The sequence below is a fragment of the Alternaria viburni genome, assembly GCF_023758015.1.
Source record: "Alternaria viburni strain BMP 2772 chromosome Unknown scaffold_18, whole genome shotgun sequence".
Taxonomy (NCBI): domain Eukaryota; kingdom Fungi; phylum Ascomycota; class Dothideomycetes; order Pleosporales; family Pleosporaceae; genus Alternaria; species Alternaria viburni.
This window is the reverse complement of record NW_026055787.1, coordinates 37,219-60,285: the sequence shown is the minus strand read 5'-3', so window position 1 is coordinate 60,285 and position 23,067 is coordinate 37,219. Positions and strand designations below refer to the sequence as shown.

The 23,067-nt window shown below is 52.6% G+C and overlaps 7 protein-coding genes across 7 annotated transcripts; 5 read left to right on the top strand and 2 right to left on the bottom strand.

Moving 5' to 3' along the window:
- Positions 1-947: 947 nt before the first annotated feature.
- On the top strand, positions 948-2,196 carry J4E79_007882 (uncharacterized protein; the record flags this gene model as incomplete). Its single annotated transcript, XM_049356744.1, has 4 exons — positions 948-970; positions 1,035-1,172; positions 1,225-1,322; positions 1,376-2,196. The coding sequence occupies 4 exons, from the start codon at positions 948-950 to the stop codon at positions 2,194-2,196; spliced, it is 1,080 nt and encodes a 359-aa protein (XP_049208591.1).
- A 32-nt stretch (positions 2,197-2,228) lies between these two features.
- J4E79_007881 (uncharacterized protein) lies at positions 2,229-3,901 on the bottom strand (the record flags this gene model as incomplete). Its single annotated transcript, XM_049356743.1, has 2 exons — positions 2,229-3,257; positions 3,308-3,901. 2 exons carry the CDS (start codon positions 3,899-3,901, stop codon positions 2,229-2,231), a joined length of 1,623 nt encoding a protein of 540 aa, XP_049208590.1.
- Positions 3,902-4,303: 402 nt separating this feature from the next.
- Positions 4,304-4,843, top strand: J4E79_007880 (uncharacterized protein; the record flags this gene model as incomplete). Its single annotated transcript, XM_049356742.1, has 1 exon — positions 4,304-4,843. One exon carries the CDS (start codon positions 4,304-4,306, stop codon positions 4,841-4,843), a length of 540 nt encoding a protein of 179 aa, XP_049208589.1.
- Positions 4,844-7,162: 2,319 nt separating this feature from the next.
- On the top strand, positions 7,163-8,714 carry J4E79_007879 (uncharacterized protein; the record flags this gene model as incomplete). The annotated part of the gene is made up of 3 exons (XM_049356741.1): positions 7,163-7,825; positions 7,876-8,537; positions 8,585-8,714. 3 exons carry the CDS (start codon positions 7,163-7,165, stop codon positions 8,712-8,714), a joined length of 1,455 nt encoding a protein of 484 aa, XP_049208588.1.
- An 874-nt stretch (positions 8,715-9,588) lies between these two features.
- J4E79_007878 (uncharacterized protein) lies at positions 9,589-11,586 on the top strand (the record flags this gene model as incomplete). Its single annotated transcript, XM_049356740.1, has 5 exons — positions 9,589-9,903; positions 9,960-10,226; positions 10,277-11,312; positions 11,368-11,485; positions 11,541-11,586. The coding sequence occupies 5 exons, from the start codon at positions 9,589-9,591 to the stop codon at positions 11,584-11,586; spliced, it is 1,782 nt and encodes a 593-aa protein (XP_049208587.1).
- A 1,155-nt stretch (positions 11,587-12,741) lies between these two features.
- Positions 12,742-14,454, top strand: J4E79_007877 (uncharacterized protein; the record flags this gene model as incomplete). The annotated part of the gene is made up of 1 exon (XM_049356739.1): positions 12,742-14,454. The coding sequence occupies one exon, from the start codon at positions 12,742-12,744 to the stop codon at positions 14,452-14,454; it is 1,713 nt and encodes a 570-aa protein (XP_049208586.1).
- A 3,525-nt stretch (positions 14,455-17,979) lies between these two features.
- Positions 17,980-23,008, bottom strand: J4E79_007876 (uncharacterized protein; the record flags this gene model as incomplete). The annotated part of the gene is made up of 2 exons (XM_049356738.1): positions 17,980-18,553; positions 18,786-23,008. The coding sequence occupies 2 exons, from the start codon at positions 23,006-23,008 to the stop codon at positions 17,980-17,982; spliced, it is 4,797 nt and encodes a 1,598-aa protein (XP_049208585.1).
- Between the last annotated feature and the right edge of the window lie 59 nt (positions 23,009-23,067).

The window sequence follows — 23,067 nt, the reverse complement described above, 5'->3', positions numbered from 1 at the left end:
CTGATATCAAACCTGGATAAGGATTGAAGAAGTGGATCACCGCCCTGGTAAGTGACCTGGAAAGGATGCAGCAGATTTGTGAACATGCCATCGCCCGACGGCAATACTTCGGCAGTGATAAGGGAGTCGCATGGCAGGATACCGGTAGCGCCCCGCGGCATTCGTAAAGTGGTGGTCGCAAGCTGGGGTCGCATCCTAGTGACCACCAGTACCCGTTAGCGGCTCCGCCATACCTGCATCGATTGTGCGAGAGCTCCGAAGACGGCATCGACAATGCCGATGCCGATACCAAGCAAAACATTGAACGATGTGTCACTTGGATAAGATAGCTTGGGTCCAATCCTTTGGTTGTCTTTGACACACGTCGAAGCAAAGCTTCTTCAACATCGACAATGCTGTGATTTCGATGGCCGGTCTCTAGGCTAGAAAAACGAGTCTTTCTCCATGACCTTAGCAGTCCTTTCTCACGTCGTGGAGAGAGTTTCTTGTGATAATTTGGTATGGCTTTCATGTGTGTGTGACGCCTCCCTCCGCTGTCGTTGTTGTGAGGTTTGTGAAGGGGGGACAGTGAGGCAGGAGAGATTCGGTGGACGGTGCAGCTGCAGCCGAGGCCTTCGCCCAATCGAGCGGCAACATCTTATCGATAAGGACGGACACCGCGAACCCCAAGGAAATCACATTTCCTGCTCCATGCGATGCGATCAACAGAATGGCGAGCACGCTCAAGCCTTCCAGTCAACGACTGTCAGAAGCGTTGAGTTCCCCGGCGGAGAACTCGCGGCTCGGGCTTGGCATCGATGCTGCATATCCGACCCGACTACTTAAGCCAGGCGAGCCTGGTGAATGCTTGTGCGCCTCAAGGAAGCGTCCCATTCTTCTTGAAACCTGAGAAGAAGATCTTCGCCTTTGGAACATTCACGGAAACCTGGAAACATTGCAACTAGAAGATGCCTAACATCATCGTAATCGGGTACGCTTCGTCCCAATCCTTGACAGCTGTCAGCTCGGCCATACTAACGCTTCTTGGTGTAAAGAGCAGGCGTCTCCGGGCTGACCTCAGCATATCTTCTCTCAAAAGACCCAAGTAACAGAATTGCCGTCGTAGCCAAGCATATGCCCGGCGACTCCGATATCGAGTATGCATCACCATGGGCCGGCGCAAACTTCATGCCGTAAGTATACGCGAACAGCTGGGTACACAATCAGCTGATATATGTTGTCCAGGATGTCTTCAGAACCACAAAGTCGCTATGAACGTAGAACTTGGCCGCAACTCAAAAGACTAGCAACAGAAGTGCCAGAAGCTGGTATCCACCTACAGAGTAAGCAAACCCTCTCACGACCAGACCACGATAGCATACTCAAACGATAACAGAATGCCGCATCTACCGCCGAAAGCAAGATATGAAGAAGCTGCAAAGCGGCGGCGCCACATCCTTCAACAACGTCTTCGCCGAAGACCCCTGGTGGCGCGAACTAGTCGACGACTATCGCAATCTCTCCCCCTCCGAGTTGCCATCAGGAATGGCATCAGGCAGTGAATTCGGCTCCGTGTGCATCAACCCAGCCCTCTACCTCCCATGGCTCGTAGGCCAATGCCGCGCAAACGGAGTGGAATTCCATCGGAGAACTGTATCCCACATATCTGATCTGCGGTCTCCTTGGATCGGAAACTTCAAGCCAGACATCATCGTCAACGCGACTGGGCTATCAGCTGGGAAACTAGGAGGTGTAGAGGACAAGACTTGCTACCCGATCCGCGGCCAGGTCGTCGTAGTAAGAAACGTAGCACCAGCTATGGTGTTCGTATCCGGCACAGACGACAGCGAAGACGAGGCTTGCTACATGATGACGCGAGCAGTCGGCGGCGGAACAGTACTGGGAGGCACCATGCAAAGCGGAAACTGGGAGAGTCAGCCCGATCCCAATATCACTAGTCGGATCATGAAGAGGGCGGTTAGTTTGTTGCCTGAGCTGACGGATGGGAAAGGGCCAGAGCACCTTGATGTTATCCGGCATGGTGTTGGGTTGAGACCGGGAAGGGAAGCTGGTGTCAGGCTTGAGAAGGAGAGGATTGATGGAGTTTGGGTTGTGCATAACTATGGGCATGCGGGGTGGGGGTATCAGGGGTCATTTGGGTGTGCGGAGGAGGTTGTGAGTCTTGTTGGTGAGATTGGGCTGCAGGCTAAACTGTGATGCAAATGCTAGTAGTAACGGAGAGATCAATGTTACTGCTGAGACAGTTCAACCTTTGACCACCAAAAGTCACTCTCCTCTTTCGCATACGTGTCATCAACCATGATAGCCGGCTCACCAATGGTCTCCCCACCAATCAACTCCTCGTTATCCCTCCCAAAGATCATCACCTTCGGATCCGCTCTATCATAGCTCTTCCACTCGGTTCTCTTCGCATACGTACCACCCAGCGCATTCGGTGTGCCGGTACAGATGAAGCTAGTGATATAGGCGTGCAGAACACCCGACAACTCATCTTGACTCTTGGACTTGGAAATGAATTTCGGGTCCCTCATTTCATAGAACATGTTGTCTGCGTGACGAGCTCCATCGACAATGTCGCGTCTCATTGCCCAGTGATAGAGGTATACAGGTGCATCTTGGCTGGCGAAGTAAGCCGTTTGACGTACCGGGGCCACATATGCGTAGTGCGCGTAAGCCGCCTCGATGCGTTTGTACATGGGACCGACACCGTGTTCCAGCCGCGTTTCTTTGTAGGCCGACTCAGGTACTTCAGTCGGGTCAGGGTACAACTTGTGTATCGTTTGGATATCTTCTTCGCTCATCTGAGGCAGCAAAGTCTTCCAGAAATCCAGGAATTCCGAGGAAGTCGACATCTTCTTGTTGACGTATAGTGAGCCTTCGTTGCCTTGGAAGCCGGTCATGATGGGCATCTTGTGCCATTTGTTTGTTCGCCAGGCGTCGATTGGACGGCGACGGATGATTTCGTTGTCGATTACTGGCTGGAACGCCCATCGTATACTGGGGTTGTACTTTTGAAATACCTTGGTTTGGGCTTTGGCGATTGTGGAAGTGGGGAGTTTGCGTAGGAAGCTGAAGACTTCCGACTCTGGTAGGGTTGAAGGACATTCAACTTCTTCCAGAAAGTCTTTGAACTGCATCTCGTGGATCTCTGCGTCGGGGTTGCGGACAGCGCGGGATGTCGGAGCGCCTGACTCAATGATGACACGATGAAACTTGGGCTTTACACCGTCCTTATAGTTCAAAAGATGATGTCCTATCTAGACGAACGTCAGTAAACCTAATCAGGGTATCCAGCGGCAAAACATACCGAATGCGCGCCAGCCGAGAGCCCTATTAGCGTTACATTGTTCTTGTCGCCACCAAAATGCTCGATGTTCTCTTCGACCCAGTCAAGTAAGCAAATTTGGTCCTTCAAGCCCAGGTTGAGTGCGCCTTCTACAGCGCTCAGCCTTGATGGTAGGAAACCTAACGCTCCTATACGGTACCCGAACGATACTGCGATGAAGGGCGACTCAGACCATCCAACCATAGACGCTGTATCGTGCATCGCAGCATTTCCGCGATTGAAGGCCCCCCCATGAAGGTAGACTGCAACTGGCAGAGCGGACGCTTTGTCGGGTTGAGCTTGCCGGAAGACGTTCACTGTGAGACAGTCTTCACTCTCCTCCAATTTCGGTCCAACTATCATGAGCTGCTGTGCTGGAGCTCTTGGGCCGAAACTTGAAGCATCTATAGTGTCTTGACTAGGTGCTACCTTTTGTGGTGGTCGGAATCGGCGTTCACCTGTTGGTGGTAACGCATAGGGGACTCCTCTGAAGGCTTCAACGGCCCGTGGATAGTCGCCCTGCAAAGTTGTACCTAAGAGAGTACCCTGTGTAATTTTTACTTCCGGTCTCGTCATTGCGATAGATGCTGTGTCAATTGCTAGTGAGTTATCAGTATGCAACGAGGCCAAGCCAAGTCATTCGACATACCTGTAAACTGTAAATCGTATGCTCAGTATGTCAAATGATACCAGTGCTCTGAACTGTTTGGATATGTTAGTCTAGAGCTGACGTGGTACTCAAATGCCGATGTCAACAGATAGCCGTTGGAGTATGAGCACCGGCATCGGCTAATGCCCCACCCTGCTATCTAAGGCCCAGCTCACTGCGGGTACTGCGGGCAACGACCTTCCGAACGTGCATACCTATCGCAGGGACCACCCGTCGGATCTATTCGGTCAGTTTGATGTAACACCAGGAGCGGCTCGGCGTTGATAAGGTTACTAGGCATCTTCCCATTATACTGTTTAATCGCAGTGATGGCACCCGACCTATCCCTACCACCTCAGGCCCCGGAGCTCGGTCAATGCGACGACTTCAACTGGAATGGCGCCGCGTTTGCTGTCTACACCTTTGTCGACGGGGTATCACTTCAAGATGTCGCCTCGACTCTTGAGAAGCAGTGGTTAGAGCAGGGCAACGAGGATCATCTCGTTCGACCTGCGCCTTCCACATCAGAGCTTAAGACACTCCAAGAAGTCTTACAGGCTCACATAGCCTTGGACAAAGGGGCAGACAGCGAAACGGATGAATTAGAGTGGTGGCCGACTGCGTTCATCGTCGTGGTTCGAAAGGACTGGAAAGAACCTGGAGGGTTGCTGTTCGTGTTCGCAGACGACGAGAACGATTACAAACTGGACAAGTTCTTTTTCAAGGTCGATGATGCGTACATGATGCTTTCGAGTCTGAGCTTCCAGGATGAGACTGAGGCTGGGAGTAAGGAGGCATACGCCCAAGGGTACTACGATGACGCAGAGTGGAGGAGCTACCCAGCACTCCCGCAACCTGAACGACGATGAGACACTCACAGATGAGAGGCATCGCAAGTATTATTTACCAAGGAGGCGTACGGCCATAAGCCCCAGAGCGAATAGAAGGCTAAGCTGATTACCGTTCTGTATCGTATTTGGTCCGCTGTTAGACCAGCAGCTGGTGATGTTGCTATTGCCATGAGAGTTTGCGCATGCTCGATGTAGATGTACAAAGCTTATAGGCAGTTTCGGTAGTAGAAGCATTGCCGCCGCGGGCGCCAGGACGCGCCACGAACTGGGCTCGCCGGAGAATGTACTTTTCCTGCGTCGACAACGCTCACGAAATTGTCGGGCTCTTTGTAGGGTGCCACCCAGTCACACCCTCGTCATTTGGTGTCCGTCGATAATGGGTGGAGATGATGATGCGTTTGTTTCCAAGGTCGCGCTTGGGTGGATAGAACCTGCCCAAAGCTGGCGCGTTGCCGAGGCCCAGCCAATCCATCTAGGCACCTCTGTGAACGAGCACTATTGCAACAATCAATGACACTAAGTGTTCCGTGAACGTACTCCACACAGAGACAGCCGGGTATTTTTGCTTCTGTGCTAATACAGTTTGCTTGTTACTACCTTGAGGAAAGGCTGCGTAACGGAAGGTATGCCGACAGCTCGTGAACTCGACGAGCTGCAGCTGATATGCAATAGCTATATCGAAAGACCTATTCTTACCTTCTGCACAGCCTACTGACTCAAGACGAGTAGTTTGGTGAAGTTTTGACGAACTTACAACTTATGTTTAGTCGGAATGGTGATGTTGCTATACATAGGTCTCCATGCAGCGGCCCCGGGGGGCTCTGCTGGTCGCTCCTCTTGTGGGCCCCACTAGAGCTTCATGCAGTTGCGGATAGCTCCATTGGCGTCGATAGCCAACACAAGCGCCGGCACCCGTGTTGAGATGGCACTGTTCCGAAGATGGGGTGATGCGGCGGTTCTTGAAACAGATGATGGTGATGGTGTTAAGGTGGGCACAATTTGAGGCATCAACGGCATGTTTGCTGCATGCGCAGGATGGGTGCTGGGTTGCGTGGACGGCATCTTCGGTACAGACCACGATGCACCAGGCACGAAGATGATCTTGGTGGCGATTGTATGAATCTCTAGCTCCGATCACAAGTTGCTTGTAGTTCTTGAGCCAGTGGCAGAGTCTAACGTCAGCCAAGCTGCACCACCAAACGCCGTTAACATGTTCAATTGGGTGGAGGGGTAGACCCTTAGGGCTTTCTCTCGCGTGTGCACAAGGATGGCGAGTCGAAGGATGTATTCGAGCCTGCATACTATCCCCGTCATCAGAATAAGCCCTAGGAGAGTTGTTGTTACCTCGAGAAACTATCGATTCCAAGGGATCCCGCTGCGGTTGGAGCTGTACTCGCATGTGAGCCAACGTCAGTCAAGCAGTCACCGGCGGCAATGTAGACGCAGACACCAACCAGCGCATAGACTAGGCCGCCCAAATAGGGACCCTTCACATTAGGAGTAGGAGATGAAACATAGCTTAGAGCCAGTGATAAAAAGAGCAACCTCAGCGCTTGCGGAAACACTCAACAACCCGCCTCGCATCCTATCTCGTGGCATCATTCCGACCTCAGGGTACGGGCATGGGATCATCGTCCACGCCGCAACACTCTGGCCGCACTCCTTGCACACACGCTGTTGCCGACCTTCGACCAAACTCAGGCCGTTCGTCATTGGCTACACGTCGGTAATTCCTTATTATTAGTCCACGCGTCAAATGAAGGTTGGAGGTGTCAAGGCTGTTTGGAACCGCTGGACAGCGGCCTAGTCCCCTTGTCGTCAAGCCTTGCGCGCACGCGCCTAGCCGCTCTCCACCACCGTCCTGAGCCCCTCCAGCACGCTGAGGTCTTGAAACCTAAAGACCCGCTGCCTTTGTCACTCTGGCCGCCCGTCGTCCGCCTGATCTTGGAAGAGCTATCTCTTAGCCCCCCGAAACCCGCCCCCTAACGGAGCCCTCCCCACTCCACCGAGTCGCGCCTGCCGCCTGTCAAGCCGCACCTGCCTGTGACTCGTGGCCCAACGTCACTCGTGCCTAAACCCGAGCGGCCTCACACTCCACCGCACCTCACCTCCTCGTATTTCTCCCCCTGAGACGTCGACCGCGCGAAAGACCGCCTCTTTGATTCGGCTTACGGCAGCGACCCACCCTGTTGGGACCGAAGACGATTGACGTGCCACCTCAACACCACTCACTTCCCCTCGTTATCTCCGGGGCCAGCATCGGTTCAGACTCTGCGGGAGGAGCCAACGTAGATGCAGTCGTTCAACAACGGGCCTTCGCCACACCCACAGCCCAACATGTCGTCCCCCGCGCCCCTGCTGCGACCACCCATTCCCGGCGCGCGCCCGGGGAGGAGGGGACCGCCACAGCTTGGTCTATCCATACCACCATCACCGAACGCACGACCTGTCACCAACGGCGCAGGCGGCGGCATACCGACCCTGAACGCGCCTCAGCCCCGTCATGGGCCGAAGCTAAGCGTCGTTACTCCCATGGGTTCCAGCAATGCACCACAGGAAGGACGAAACGCACGAGCTCTCCCGCCGCTTATAACGCCAGGGCAAGGACTGTCAGCATCAGGCTCGAGCGACGCGAGTGCACACTCAAGATCGGGTAGCTTTGGCGAGGTGCAAGCAAATGGCTCTGCTTCATCATACCATGCGGCACTGGGTTTTATGGGGGTGCAAAAGGCCACAGATCCCATTTCGGCAATATCACAAGGAGGAAGTGAGGGCGCGCCTTCCATGGAGCGTGCAAACAGCAGTCAGCCTCTACCAGATCTAGATGCCATGGCTGTAGAGAAGGGTCGGCCATTGGAAGTGGACGACCTAGATGACGCAGCCTGGAGAGCGGCGAGCGCACGAGGCATGATTGAGGAGAAAGGCAGTTTAGGAGAGGGCGCTGGTGGCGCTGTCACAAAATGCATACTAAAGGGCGGAAAGACGACATTTGCGTTAAAGGTATGCATGGTCTCCAATGCCGTCTGAGACTCAACTGACCCGTATTGCAGATCATCACAACGAACCCCGATCCCGATGTCAAGAAGCAAATCGTACGAGAACTGTCTTTCAACAAGAACTGCGCCAGTGACCACATCTGCCGCTACTACGGTGCCTTCATGGATGACAGCACAGGGACCATCAGCATCGCTATGGAATTCTGCGAAGGCGGATCGCTCGATGCAGTATACCGCGAGGTCAAGAAGCTTGGAGGCCGAACAGGCGAAAAGGTCCTTGGCAAGGTGGCCGAGGGTGTGCTGAATGGACTGACCTACCTCCACTCTCATCGCATCATACACCGGGACATCAAGCCGAGCAACATCCTATTATGCCGAAATGGCCAGGTCAAGCTCTGCGATTTTGGTGTATCCGGAGAGTTCGGAACCAAGGGAGACGCCAACACTTTCATTGGAACGTCATACTACATGGCACCCGAGCGCATCACTGGCCAAAGCTATACGATCACCAGTGATGTATGGAGTCTAGGTGTTACTCTACTCGAAGTCGCGCAGCATCGCTTCCCGTTCCCTGCCGATGGAACCGAGATGAACCCCCGCGCTGGTCTTATTGATTTACTCACCTACATCGTTCGGCAACCCATTCCCAAGCTCAAAGATGAGCCCGAAAGTGGCATCAAGTGGTCAGAGAACTTCAAGTACTTCATCGAGTGCTGGTATGTAACCCTCTTGCATAGAAGTGAATCCCTGCTAACCTTTACAGTCTTGAGAAGGACTGTCCTCGCAGAGCCACCCCCTGGCGAATGCTTGAACACCCGTGGATGGTCGAAATGAAATCGAAAAAGGTCAACATGGCACACTTCCTCAAAAAAGTGTGGGACTGGCAGGATTAAACGCGCTACGATCCGATTGCCAACTTCGACGCGACTCGCTGCGAACTTGCCTTTGAACATGACGAGGCACGGTGTTGTGGAACCTACACTTTCTCACTAGCCTCGAGCGGCTCAGACTGTACCTTCTATTCATACACTTGGTCACATGCTGGCCATCGGACCAAGATTACCTTTACCGAGAACAGCTGTACGCGGAAACAAAACTTTGGATCTGGAGCAGGGACTGCAACTTTGTCGATAGCCTTGAGAGTTGCTTGATTGAAGGAGGATTGCGCCTAGTTAGGTAAAGGTGCCTGGTGGACATCAGGGGCATTAACGGCGTTTGAAGGGCTCATGTCGTATACAGCGGCCTTTGCAGAAACAGGATTTAGGTACGACCGAATGTCAAGATTGCATATATGAAGACTCTATGCACGATATGAAGTACTCTGTGATCGTGAAGATAGGATGGAGGACTAGGTAGTTCGTTAGCCACTATTAGGCCGGAAAGCAAATCGTTCATCCAGTTTCAAAAGAGCGATGCTTCATCTTGCATGAGCTGTTTATAAAGTTCTATCTGCAGAACTTCGACGCGCATCCAAAACGGCCTAGCGCCAAGGTCCGGTCCGACGCAGCTCCCGGCGCCGATTGCTGCGCTCGAGGCTTGGAGTCATACCAAATAATTTACGCAGCCGCACCTCTCACTCAGCCGGTCCATTGAGCGACTAAAAGACGACAGTAGCTTCCTGTATCGCTGCCATCATCGTATACGAGTACTGCGACATTTTCCACACCCCGCCAGTCGCTCCTTCCTCGCATATTACCCCTCCAAAGACCCCACCATCGCACACGAGAACCACGCGAAACCCCCCAAGAGAGCAGACAACCCGCCAATATGCCTACCATCGGTGTCGATAAGGCGGCCCTCTTCAAGGAGCTGGGCCGGGAATATACCTACCAGGAGTTCGACGACCTATGCTTCGAATTCGGTATCGAGTTGGACGAGGACACAAGCCTGAGCACCAAGCCAGAAGATCAGGCGCAACCACCACAACTCAAGATTGAGATTCCTGCAAATCGCTATGATATGCTATGTTTCGAGGGTATTGCCATGAACCTCAAGGTCTTCCTTGAGAAACAGAAGCTGCCAAAGTGGACTGTTACTGCGCCCAAGGGAGGGGAGCTTCAGGTGCTAGACATCAAACCCGAGGTATGACGATCATCTGGAGACTGGTAATGGGGTGGCGCTGACCGATTACTTTACAGACCAAGCAAATACGAGAGCTCTGCTCAGGTGTCATACTACGAGGTATCAAATTCACACAAGAACGATACGACTCCTTCATCGCGTTACAAGACAAACTACACTCCAACCTGGCGCGTCAACGGACACTTGTATCCATCGGAACACACGACTTGGATACAATTCAGGGCCCCTTCTCATACGAAGCACTACCGCCAGAGCAGATCAAGTTCGTGCCCCTGAAGCAGGACAAGGAAATGAACGCGAAGGAGCTCATGGAGTTCTACGAGGTCAGTTAACTTGACATGCCCGTTTGTAGCACCGTTTTGACCCTGAACAGAAAGACAAGCACCTGGGACGCTTCTTACACATCATTCGCGACTCGCCTGTCTACCCCGTAATCTACGACGCGAACCGTACCGTTCTCTCCCTTCCGCCCATCATCAACAGCAATCACAGCAAGGTCACACTGGACACAAAGAACGTCTTCATCGAGATCACTGCGACCGATAAGACAAAGGTTGAAATCGTCAACCACATGATGGTCACCATGTTCGCTGGATACGCAGAGTCGATCGAGCCTATCAAGATCAACTCGCCCCACAATGGAGAGTCAAGAGAGTCGCCAGATCTGTCACCGCGACAAATGCAGGTTGAGGTGGACTACCTGAATCAGGTCACTGGCCTCACCTTGTCACCCGAGGAGATCTCGAAACTCTTGTCGCGTATGGGCCATGACGTCTCACCGTCTCAATCCGACAAGAACATCCTCGACGTTTCGGTGCCTGTCACAAGAGCGGATATCCTGCATCAAGCGGATATCATGGAAGATTACGCTATCGCATACGGCTTCAACAAGCTGCCGCGAGTATACCCGAACAAGACTGCAGCTGTCTCTGCGCCATTACCCATCAACAAACTCGGTGATATCGTGCGCATAGAGTCTGCGTCATCGGGATGGACCGAAGTTATGCCTCTCATCCTCTGCTCGCATGAGGAGAACTTCGAGTGGCTGAACCGGAAAGACGACGGAAAGACAGCGGTGAAGCTTGCGAACCCCAAGACAGCGGAATACCAACTCGTCCGAACATCGCTACTACCGGGTCTGCTCAAGACAATCAACTCCAATAAGCACCATTCAGTACCGATGAAGATCTTCGAAGTCAGCGACATTGGTCTCGTCGATTTGGAGCAGGAGCGGAAGAGCAGGAATGAGCGCCACTTCGCAGCCGCATTCATGGGCAAGACAAGTGGGTTCGAACAAGTACACGGTCTGCTGGATAGGCTGATGCTCATGCTTCGGTCGGCATTCCTTACGCGCGAAGACGGACTAAAGAACGAACAATTGCAGGGCTACTGGATAGAAGAGGTTGATGGTAAGTAGATGCTAGTGCGCATCAGAGATGGCACAAACTAACTGACTGGTCACAGATCCGACCTTCCTTCCCGGACACTCAGCGGCAATCAAGCTCAACCTCGGCGGCAAGAACCACACCATCGGTGTCTTCGGTATTTTGCACCCAAGTGTGCTGCAAAAGTTCGAGTTGCCGTAAGTTTACCCTAGAACTTGTCATAGTATGGGTTTGGTGTTAACTATCATACAGATACCCCGTGAGTACACTAGAGTTCAATCTGGAGATCTTCTTGTGAGATGCGACCCCAAGGTCGCTTGCTCTCATAGTTGCCAAAACCATTCCGGCACAATAGATACCTACAACGCATGCGTGAATCAAGATGTCATGACTCATTTTCGTTCAGAGAACGGCACTACTGTCTCTGGACAGACCAACCGGAGCTTCAGCCCAGTGCATGCGTGTTCCCATTTTCTACATATTATACTACTAATACCATGCTCGGCTCGCTAGAAGACGCCCCCATGCGCTTCGTGCGAAGACGTCAACAAGCAAATCAAGCTACGACTTCGAAATAAAACTCCAACACGTTGTAGTAAAAGTCAAGTCTATTCAAAATAATGAACAGGCTTGAAGTGTCAGTTTAGCATGTGCAGATAAAGCCTGCAGCTTTTCTCAACCCATTTGTGCACACCTAGAGGTTCGTGGGGGTTGGGACCAGCTAATTTGAGAGGAGCTACGCCACGCCGATGGGACTTTGGCATTCAAATTTACATAGACTCGACATCGGGCTCTACGGCCACATATATCCCGCTGCCAGCCCTACATTGGGGACGGAATCACGATGTAGATATTCCGCTGACTCAATTCTAGGTGCAGCTTGGCGATCCTCTCAATCTCTTCTTGTGCTTAGAAAACAATGCCTAGTGCGCTGTCGTTAGCGTCCCGCGCGTTCGCTCCTTCGCGTTTACTCATCAACATCCCATCTCGAACCATAACTTAGCGGACTGGAGCCCGTGATTTGCGGACGAACACGATCGGCTCCAAGAAAACCCCTGGAATGATGGCCTCTTTCTGCTTTAGGCTGGGTCAGCTCATACATCGACACCCTGCCATGCCGCCGTGAAACAGCTCAATAGCCGCATCACTCAACGGCCCGACTCTGAAGAGCGCAACAACATGAACGCACAATTTCCACGTCCATTCTGCGTGCGGTCCGAACGCAACACATATATGACATCCCGGCGATAACGGGCTTGATATGTTTCGAGCGCATCCATGAAGATCCGGGGGAGTGGATTTATATGCTCACCATAAGGAGGCTGTAGTATATACAGCAGTCAGTCGTTTATTCGCCCAGCCAGTTCAACTTTCGTGCATTTACGCACGTATCCATTCTTTACCAGAGCACTGCTCGTCCACGTTCATTTTCCATTCATATTTCATCTCGAAGATGAGGCATTTCCACCAATTGCTTGCCGCTGGGGCAGGCTTTTCTTCAATTGCGCAGGCCGTCAACACTCTCGTCGATGTTGGCTACGCGAAGTACCAGGGAGCTGTTGTTGACTCACAGCTCGGCGTCTCTGCCTGGAAAGGTATCCAGTATGCGGCACCTCCTACTGGCGAACGACGCTTCGCAGCCCCGCAGGACCCTATCGTCTCCGGACTCATCAACGCGACTAGGCACGGCGCAACATGCCCACCCAACCGCCCTGATGATTGGACCATATCCGGAGCCACCGATCGCTTCCACGTCGCGGAAGACTGTCTTTACCTGAGTGTATATGCGCCTTCCGAAGCCAAAGTCGACTCGAGGCTGCCAGTAGTAGTCTTCTTCCAGGGAGGAGGTTTCTCATCGCAGTCCAGCGCGAACTGGGATCCTACGGAGATCGTCTCCGATGGTCAGGTCGTCTTCGTTCAGTTTAGCTACCGCGTGGGTCTCTACGGCTTCCTCAGCAGTGAAGCGGTCAAGGCCGGAGGTGGCGACGTCAATGCTGGACTTCGCGACCAGATCAAGCTCCTTGAGTGGGTCAAGGAGCACATCGAACAGTTCGGCGGCGACCCTGACCATGTTGTCCTTGATGGAGTCAGTGCTGGCGGATCTTCTGTCGCGCTCATGCTAGCGGCCAACACCGGCAAGGAGCTGTTCGCTGGTGGCATCATGGAGTCGGGCGGCTGGGTCACGATGCGCACCCCGGAACTGGGCGAGGAGCAATACCAGTGCCTTCTCGAAGACAAGGGTTGTGCCAATGCGACGAACGGCCTATCTTGCCTGCGCGCATTGAACGAGTCGGCTATCCGAACTTCCAACTGCTGGTTCAACCCTAACATTGACGGTGAGCTCTACACCGACTCACTCGTCAACCTTTTCGAACAGGGCAAGTATGCCAAGGTTCCGACCATCATGGGAACCTGCGCCCAAGAAGGCACCAAATACAATGCACCAGAGGATCTCAACACCACAGCCGATGCCGTCAAATGGGTAGCCAACCAGGACCCAAGTCTCAGCAACTCTTCCATCTCCATCCTCGATGATCTGTACATGAAGCCTAAGAAGCCTACATTCCCCGGCAAAGGTCTCTACTGGCGCCATGCCGCTGATGCCATCGGCGACATTGGCACCCACTGCCCCACACGCAACATCCAGAACGCGATTGCAGCCGATGACGTACCCACTTGGAACTACAAGTACGCCGTACAGGACCCCGCCGACGAGGCCGCCGGCTACGGCGCATGGCACACCGTCAACGCTTACGCTTTCTGGGGCGTAAACCGCACCGACAACAGCGAACCAGCCAGCTACTTCACCACCAACGCGCCCATCATCCAGCAAGTCCGCAGTTACTGGACGAGCTTCATCCGCAACCTCGACCCCAACACTGACCGGGCCGAACGCGCTGTCGAGTGGAAGCCTTACACTGGTCCCAAGTCGCGTGAGAGGCTCTTCATCCAGACCAACAACACCAAGATGGAGCGTATGAGCCCTGCGCAGGCGCTTAGGTGCGATGTTGTTATGCCGATGAGCGATAATCTTGGGAAGCCGGTTGCGAAGGGTGTTGTTACGAACTTCAATGCGAAGTTGGCGAAGAAGGTTAAGGGGGCTAGTGAGAGTACTGCATGGAAGAAGGGGAGGAAGGATGCCAGGAAGTTTGCGCAGGAATACTGAGTAGGTGGCTGTCAGATGAACAGGTCTTGTGTGAGCCTGCAAAGTTGAGAGGCGGCCTCTGAGCACTAGAATTTTTACTTCTTGCACATACCTTTCAACCTGTCTTTTTTGTGCTCTTCTTTCGTCGCGGTGGAAACAGTGCGCGGCTATTTCCATGTATTCTCCGTAGAGCTACTGAGGTCTCATAATCACAAGCTTGCAGATGGCCAAGCAAAAAATCTATCATCTTGACTTTCTAGTGCACCATTTCCATCGCCCAACAGCTACGGTGCCACATGCTTGATGAATACGTGAATAGTCATCACCCTGCGTGAAAGAGAAGTGTTGAGAATGAGTTACACAACCGGGTTTTCAGAGTGGCTTCGTATACTTGGGGCCGCAGCAGGCAACCACAAGGTAGTCATATCTCACCCGTTTTATTGGAACGAACTCGTGATATATATCAACGTTTCTTCGACGCACGATATTCCAAACAATACGAAACATTCCTTTGAAGTATACACTAGTAACACTACATTGCCTGGCTACGCGACAAGGGTCCTGAGAGCGATGTATACCTCAAAGTTAGGGTACATTCAAGACAGACTAAGGGGTGAATACGTTTCATAAACGGAGTTGGAAATTATGTGAATCTTCTCTGGTGTATCAGACCGTGCCTCCGCAATTTGAGTTAAGTGGTCGACTGCACAGAAACGGGCGAGAATCTTCTGTAGCTTTCCGGAGATCTTGTTACAATGGAGTAGTTCATCTGTGATTCGTCTTAGATTTGAATATATTTGCAATGGGCTGCTGGAGATACTGATTTGAACCAGAAAGCTACAGTGCGCTCAGACCAGAGTCAAACTCTCCATCTTTACCCCGTCCAAACGTAAGAAGGTCGACCCATCACCTGGCTTCCACCCAGTTGTTGGATCTTCATTTTCCCAGGAGCTTTCCGTATCATCCGACTCGACGACTTCTTGTGCATACATCTTAGCCCGCCAGTGACCAAAACGCTTCCAGGTCCCCTTTTCTCCTCCAGGCACCAACGCCAGACCCCCAAAGCAGCTATGCGTCTTGCGAGTATCCTGAGTCTCAACTAAAAGTGCCAGGAGAGTTTCCTCTGGCGGCTGCTCATAATGTTTGAGATCGTCACAGTATATCGCTGCCCACACTGGGGCATGGCAGAGAAATTCGAGTCTCTCTTTCAGAGATAGACAGTCAACAAACCACCCGTGTTCTCCTTTTAGACGTGTTTCCTGGTAGGTAGCCACTTTGAGCGTGATACGTAGACCAGAAAAGTCGTGAAATGCCGTTGGTGGTATTTGGTTGAGAGGTCGGCCGTACCATTGGAAATGCTCTAGCTGTGCTAAAAATCTAAAGTCATTAGGTTGGGGATCACCTAATGTGAGTGTCAGAAGTTAGTTCATGTCTTAAAAGTAAATCACAAAGCAAGTATAACTAACCGGTTGCGGGTATGTAGCTTTGGTAACCATTAAAGAAGCTGATGTTATGATCCAAATAGAGGGGGCAGGCGAGCCACGACCAAGACGGTACTTTGTTAGAACCAGGCTCACGTATCGTTTGCGATATTACGGATTCTTCTTTTCCAAACTCAACATCGTGATCGACCTTCACATACCATAGTAGACCATCTGGTAGAGACTCTGCCCAGATACCAGCGAGATACCCAAGTCTATCTTCAGCTCGGAACGCTCGAGCAACACCAGCAAAAGCCATGGGCCTATCACTAGCTACAGTTAGATTCCTTGCACTGTATTCCTGAATGAGGTCTTTCCAGTCCTTGAAGTAATTGAGAAGGAGCTCATGTTCTGCAAAGGAGATTGAAGTATCGCGTGTATGATCAGCATGACTTGACGACAGATGAGACTTTCGCGTAATCCTTCGATCAGGGTAATTGCCAAATTGCGTTTCAGTCTTCGGAAGCCATGAGCCCGCTAGCTCGTCACAAAACTCTTCCATGCACTCCCACATAATGGTTTGATGTCCATAGAACACTGTGCGCGGACTTAAGAGGTACTCTTGAAACGTCCATGCTCGCTGAGATATGGGCCATTGGTTGTAATTGAGTCTGGAAGTGTATGCTGGGCGCATTGCTGACTCTGAACCGGGCACGGAACGATCCCCAGAAGCAACAATATAGACACCATCGCTAGTCTGAGTCGCTCTACGAAGGATACAGGGACTCATAGTCCGCGCGTCTTCCCGTGTCTGGATAAGGTCTCTTCCGGGCGGAAACAAGAATGCTATGCTGCAGATCGCATTCATGTAGACTGAAGTCATCGAAGCAGCTTCATTATTCCAGTCCAATGGTGAATCCTGGATAATACATAATACATCCACCCACAGGTAGCGGAAGCCAGTGTGGCGAACGATTCTCAAGGCCTCGGCGAATATGGCCGGTAACTCCGACCATGGTATTGCAAGTTGAAAATCGTCAAGCGTTGATAGTGTCAGGCGAAGACGATGGGACGAATTGCCCCAGACATGACTGAGTGTGAGATATCGAAAGTTTTCAATGATACTAGTATCGCATCGTAATCTCACGCCGTCGGATGTGAGTTCGAGAATTCGAGTTGGTCGCCGGGATGACATTGTCATGCCTGAAAAGCGCCTGGAGCAACTCTTGTGTGTCTGAACACATGTGTTAAGCCACGTGTTGATCTGATCTAGATTGGCATTGGGCTGGTTTGGTACGCTCTGCCTTTGCTCCGGCCCGTCGAACGCATCGTTACTCACTACTAAGTCGTCAGATGGTTCTCTTATATGCTTGAATGATTAACTCACTATTGAAACCTTTTAGAAACAGAGATGCCGGTCGCCACTGAATTCTGTAGTCACCTAGTTGCAGATGTAGATGCATGTAGCCGAGCTTTTTCTCTACCCAGGCGCGGCCTATGGCGAATTCTACAGGTAGATCCAGATCCAACCTAGTGTAGTCCAGCATGGAAAGTACGATGGCGCACATATGGCAAATCTCCCTTGTCTGTAGTAGTTGCGCAATGGTGGCGAAGGGATACAGCTCTAGGGTACCATTGAGTTGATGTATGTATTCGCCCATGCCTTCTTGGACCCGTCTCAACCATGTCCAGCTATCGGTGAAGCTTTTGCAGCGGTCGCAAAGCTGGTGCAGGATAACGGACTCGTTCCCAACTCGATTCTGCGTACGTTCCGTCGTGTAGCTATCCGCGCCGGCCGCATTGTTGTTATTCGCTCGTGGGATAGTTGACATCATCGATAGCATCAAGGACTGCTTTCCGTCCGGACTGAGAGCTCATGGAAGCCTTGAGGCAAGCTAAGAGTTGATACGCGGTGTGTGGATGGATCGCGGGGTCTTTCCACTCCAGGCAACCGCGCGTCAGCACTCATGCAAGTCACATGCAGTTTCTTAATGTGAGGCAGGTGTGCGAACCAATCGAACCCTACGCCTGCAATCGGCACGTGATGTGCCGTACGCACACAAACCCATCAAATTGGGCATGAGACTGCATCACTACCTAAACTTCACCCGACCTCCTCACACCCCTACCTCTTCACATCCCCAAACCCACGACTAAGAATCCTATTAACATCGCCACCATCCTGCACTCCCTCGGCGCCAACAACCTCAACCCGATTCCGAATCAAATCCTTGATCTCGCCCTCCCTCCTCCGCTCCTCTTTCTCCTTCTCACTCTCTTCCTGCCCACCCACCCTAGCCACGCCACCCCCCAAGCCCACACCACCGTCTTTACTACCCCGACTACCCTTCCTATCCCAGCCCATCTGCAACTCCCCCGCACTAGCCTCCTCAAACCTCCTCTTAACCCCAGGATCCCTTTCCAACGCCTGAAAAACATGCGTATCGCTCGTCCACCACGCGGCCGCACCGCTCTTGACCGCAAGCTCGAAGACGATAACCGCCAAGAGGATGAGCACAAGACACAACCACCAACTCCAGCTTGAACCGAAACCGCGGAGGAAGGTGTCGCGGACGTAGTAGATTTTATTGCTAGGGTTGTAGACGGATGACAGGATGATGTTCCAGAGGAACCAGCCGCCGATGGAGAGGATGAGGGCGAGGGCGTTGGTTAGGGTTTTGGTGTGCGTTTCTATGAATCTGTTTTGCGTTAGCATTAACCTCCAGGAAACGAGAGGAATGGGGATGGATAAGGGAGGGAAATACATACTGCATCTTCAACGCAATCAACCACACCGCCGCCGTATACGTAATACTCCCCATCGCAAAGATACTATTATCCTCCGTCCAAAGCGCATCCCCATACAACCCCAACATACAAAAATACACCAGCATCGCCTCCCCACTCGCCATGAACATCCACCATAGATACACTTTGAAGTTGAACCCACCATTCACCTGACCAATAGTGTAAAGTTCAGGAACAGCAAGTAGCGTACTCGCACTGAGATCCTTTTCAAACACACCCATGAAGATGACGGGCAGAGAGGTGAATAGCGTGTTGAACATACTCAGACTCCATGATTCGTATAGCGAGGTACCGGTATAACCCACGGAACGCTGGAAAAGCGCTTGCGTAAGGTAGAAGAGAAGCTCTTTCCAGAACGTGCCGACGGTGTATTTGCACGTGCGTATATAATTCCAGCGTCCATGCACCAGCAGTAATTTAGTTAGGAACCTGAATTGCGCGATACTGTAATCACTCGTTCTAGCCGCCTGTAAGCCTTCTTTTCCGGTAATGCCGATTCCCACGTGGGCTTCTTGGATCATGGCGATGTCGTTTGCGCCGTCGCCGATGGCGAGTGTGATGCTTTTCTTCACGCGCTTGCGGATGGATTTTACGAGTTGGGCTTTTTGGGAAGGCGAGGCGCGGCAGCAGATTACGGAGGAAGCGAGGATGGCGAGGGAGTGGAAGAGCGTGTCTAGTGCGGGCGAGGAGGTGATACGGGAGAGTGTCTGGCCGTCTACTACGACGACGGAGTGGGCGACTGTTCCGCTGGTGATGGCCTGGATGGCGGAGGTGATGGTTTGTTCGACGAGACCGGTTTCGTGGTCGAGCACGGTGACGGTGCTGAACTCTTTGATGAGACGGCACGAGTAACCGATGTTGATGGCGGTTTCGCGCTTGTCGCCTGTTAGCATCCACATTTTGATCTGGGCGCGGCGCAGCTTGTCGATGGCTTCTGGGACGCCGGCTTGTAGCTTGTCTTCGATGGCGGTGGCGGCGCAGAGGTCGAGGTCTTGCTCAATTAGGTCGCCGGCTTCTTCGATGAGACGCGTGCGGTCGACGAGACTGGTGGTGGCGGAGAGGTAGGTCGACTTCCAGGATTGGTATTCAGATTCGTGTAGGAAACGGTAGCCGTAGAGGAGGGTTCGGAGGCCTTCGGTGGCGAATTCGTTGATATGTTGGAGACAGCGTTCGATGACTAGGGTGTCGTCGCCAGCTACACCTTCGTCGACCATGGCTTCCATGTCTTCTAGTTGCATTGAGCTTCGGGCTGAGGAGAAGGCCATGCTGAATCGATCGAGACCCGACTGGCGGGGTGTTATCATGGGTGTCTGCATTGGCGAGTCTTCGTCCAGAGACGACATGTCCATGCGGTCGTTCTCGCGCTCGCGAAGCCACTGGTCTACTTCATCCCTTGCTGACATGGACCCTCGTCCACCCACACTAGGAGCGAAAGATGGACGCCCGAGGTTGAGACTAGCCCTCGCAGCCTGGCCGATAGTCATGCTTTTCCGTCCACCAACACTGCTCATACGACCGGCCACACTACTCCGTCGCTCAGCGTGTTCGCTCATCCGCGCAATCGCATGTTGAGCCTCCATGCTCTTGCGGATGTTGGCACGTCGCTCAATTTCAACCATCTTCTTGTTCGCCAGCGTAGCCAGCTTCAATCGCTGCATGACAATGGAGTCAGCACCCTTGCAGATGATGCATATCCTGCCATCTGGAAATCGCAAGATGATCGACATGCGCTTTCGCTTGCTGGAGAACTCGATGACATCTAGGATCTCATAGACCTCTGAGACAGCCTCGCCATCGGATCCAGATGGCATGATCTTGAGAGTTATAGTGTGAACGTCGCGGTTGATGAGCAAGAAACCCATGTCTTGCGCTGCTTGAACTAGTGCAAGCTCATCCGGCGAAGAAGCCATAAAGTGTGTCTTGCCGTCTTCTTGGATCTCAGGCAAGCAAGTGTGACATAGCGCTAGCGAGAGAAGGAACATGCGAGCTTTCTTCGAAAATAGCGTGTGAGGTTTTCGCTGGATGTATCGAAGCATATCCTGTGTGCGCAGTTCCCGAGACGTCTTGCCTGGCTTGGCGCTCGACTGCCAATTCGATGGTCCTCCTTCCCCAGGGCTCTCCAGTTGTTCGACTGTCTCAATCGCTGGCGTCGTGGGCTCGTCATTCGCTACATCCTTGGCCGATCTCACACTCTTCCTACTCTTCGCAGGCTGCTTCCCCTTCTTCCTCGTCTTGTGAATCAGCTTCTTCTTCTTGTCTTCCTTCAGATCAGCATCATGCAACCAGCTCACACCAGCAACACTAAGCTTCCGGAACTTCATCGAGTTATCCGTAAGCGTACCCGTCTTATCCGAGAAGATGTAGCTAATCTGACCGAGCTCCTCGTTGATGGTCGATGTCCTCGGTTCACATGGCGTATCGGAGATAGGGTCGTACATGTCGATGTCAGTGTGCAAGAAGAACATTTGCGCCAGTTTGACAATCTCCAAGCTGACATAGAGTGACAGTGGAATCATGGTGTTGAACATGATGATGAAGGATGTGAAACTGGGGAAGAAGGCGACTGAAGAACCGCGGAGATACCACATGTCATCTTCGTTCTTCTGCCATATCTTGTAGGCTACGGCGTTGAAGACCGACAGAAGAATGACAAAAACCACGATGAGAACGACGATACGATTGACGAGGCCTTGCAGGGCTGGTGCTTTGATGCGAGGATTCTTGTTCGAGTTCATCCGGATGCGACACTCCTCTCCGGAGTAGATAACCATGCCGATCGCATCGGGGGTGTTTCGTAAGATACTGCCTCGGAAGATGATCTCGCTAAGAGTCAGTGGCGCTTGCTTCTCATCGACCATCACACGTCCTTCAAAGCTGTACAAGTCCCGGTTCGGGTCTTCGACAACAAACTCGGCCTTCGTCTTCAAGACATCCTCCTGATCGATGATGGTCTTGGAAATCGAAGCAGGCGTTTGTTTGCTTTTGAGGTTCGTCTCCCCATCCAGCGCCATCGTCTCAACAAACGCCACATTATTCTCCCCATTCGTATGAAGAAGCGCCATATCCGCAGGCGCAGCGTCGTTCCGCTCAAGTTTGATAATATCACCAACATTGATATCCTGCCACTTGATCGTCTCCCACTGGAGTGCCTCGGAACCAGGACTGGAACGCAACACCTTCGCGTCTCTCATATTCTCCGCCTTGTCCAATCTCCATCTCCTCAAATCATCGTATCCTTCCTTCGCAATGGAAAGGGTAACAAAAAACAGCAGCGGTACTATCGTCGTAAACTGGCCCGTCGTACTAAGCCCGGGTATCATTTGCAAAATGGAAATAACAAGAAAGTAAAAGTTGGCGAGTTTGGAGAATTGCGCGACGAGTTGGCGGGGGATAAAGTTCCATGCTGAGTAGCGCGTGGAGCGTATCCAGTTGCTCGTGTAGGGTTGCTCGGTACGTTCATCGGTGAGGGGTTCTTTGCGCGTGGGATCGAGGTGGATGTGTCGGCCGTCTTTGCTGGGTGGGACATCTTTGATGCGGAAGACGAACTTGCGGGCTTGCTCTGCGAGATCCTTCGTCTGCTTGACTATTTGTGATCGCCGGCTTGGACCCTTGCTCTCCAACCAGGGAAGCGCGATTGGCCCTTCTCCCAACTTCGACTTTGAGATATCCGAGGCTGACGAGGCGTAGTCCAAATGCTCTGGCGTGACAGTGATGACGGCATCCCCAGACTTGCGCGACGGCGCATGTCCACTGGAGCCTTCCGCCTGTCCCATCATAGGGTGTGACCTTCCAACGCCCTCCTCCAGTTCAATTTGTGTGTCCGGTGATTGCGCCGTATCGTGGACATTCCTTCGAAACAGCGCGCTGCGCAGCGAGTATCCGCGGTTGCGAGAAGTGGGCGAGAGCGGCGATCGAGAGGCGCCATTCCGTGGTGGTAGTTGTGAACGTGAGGATGAAGCCTCAGCGTGGTCTTCCGGAGAGACCTCGCGCGTGTTGATGGACAAGTCGGGCGTCCCAGGTCTTTGCTTCCCGCCAGAACTCTTCCCAATGTGTGCAATCTCGTCCCTGCCATTGTGCTCAATATCCGTCGAGAAGCGAACGCGCGGCGACTCTTCAGTTGTCAGGCGCGCAATCGACGGGCGTGCCGTATTCTCCACCGCCGAAGTCCTCGATCGTGGCGCATCGTCGCCGTCTGTGGAAGTGTCTATCGCATATGGAGGGTTTGCGCTCTGTGTCGTGGGTGCCAGGCCATCCTCGTCGTGGGATGCGGAATGACGCCTTCTTACTCCTCCGCTACCTCCAATCCCAGCACTCGATGCATCGGAAGCATCTCCAGGCTGCGACATGATTTCCAGTCATTCCCTATTGTCGTGTACGCTGTTGTCCTACAGAAGGGTGCTGCAAA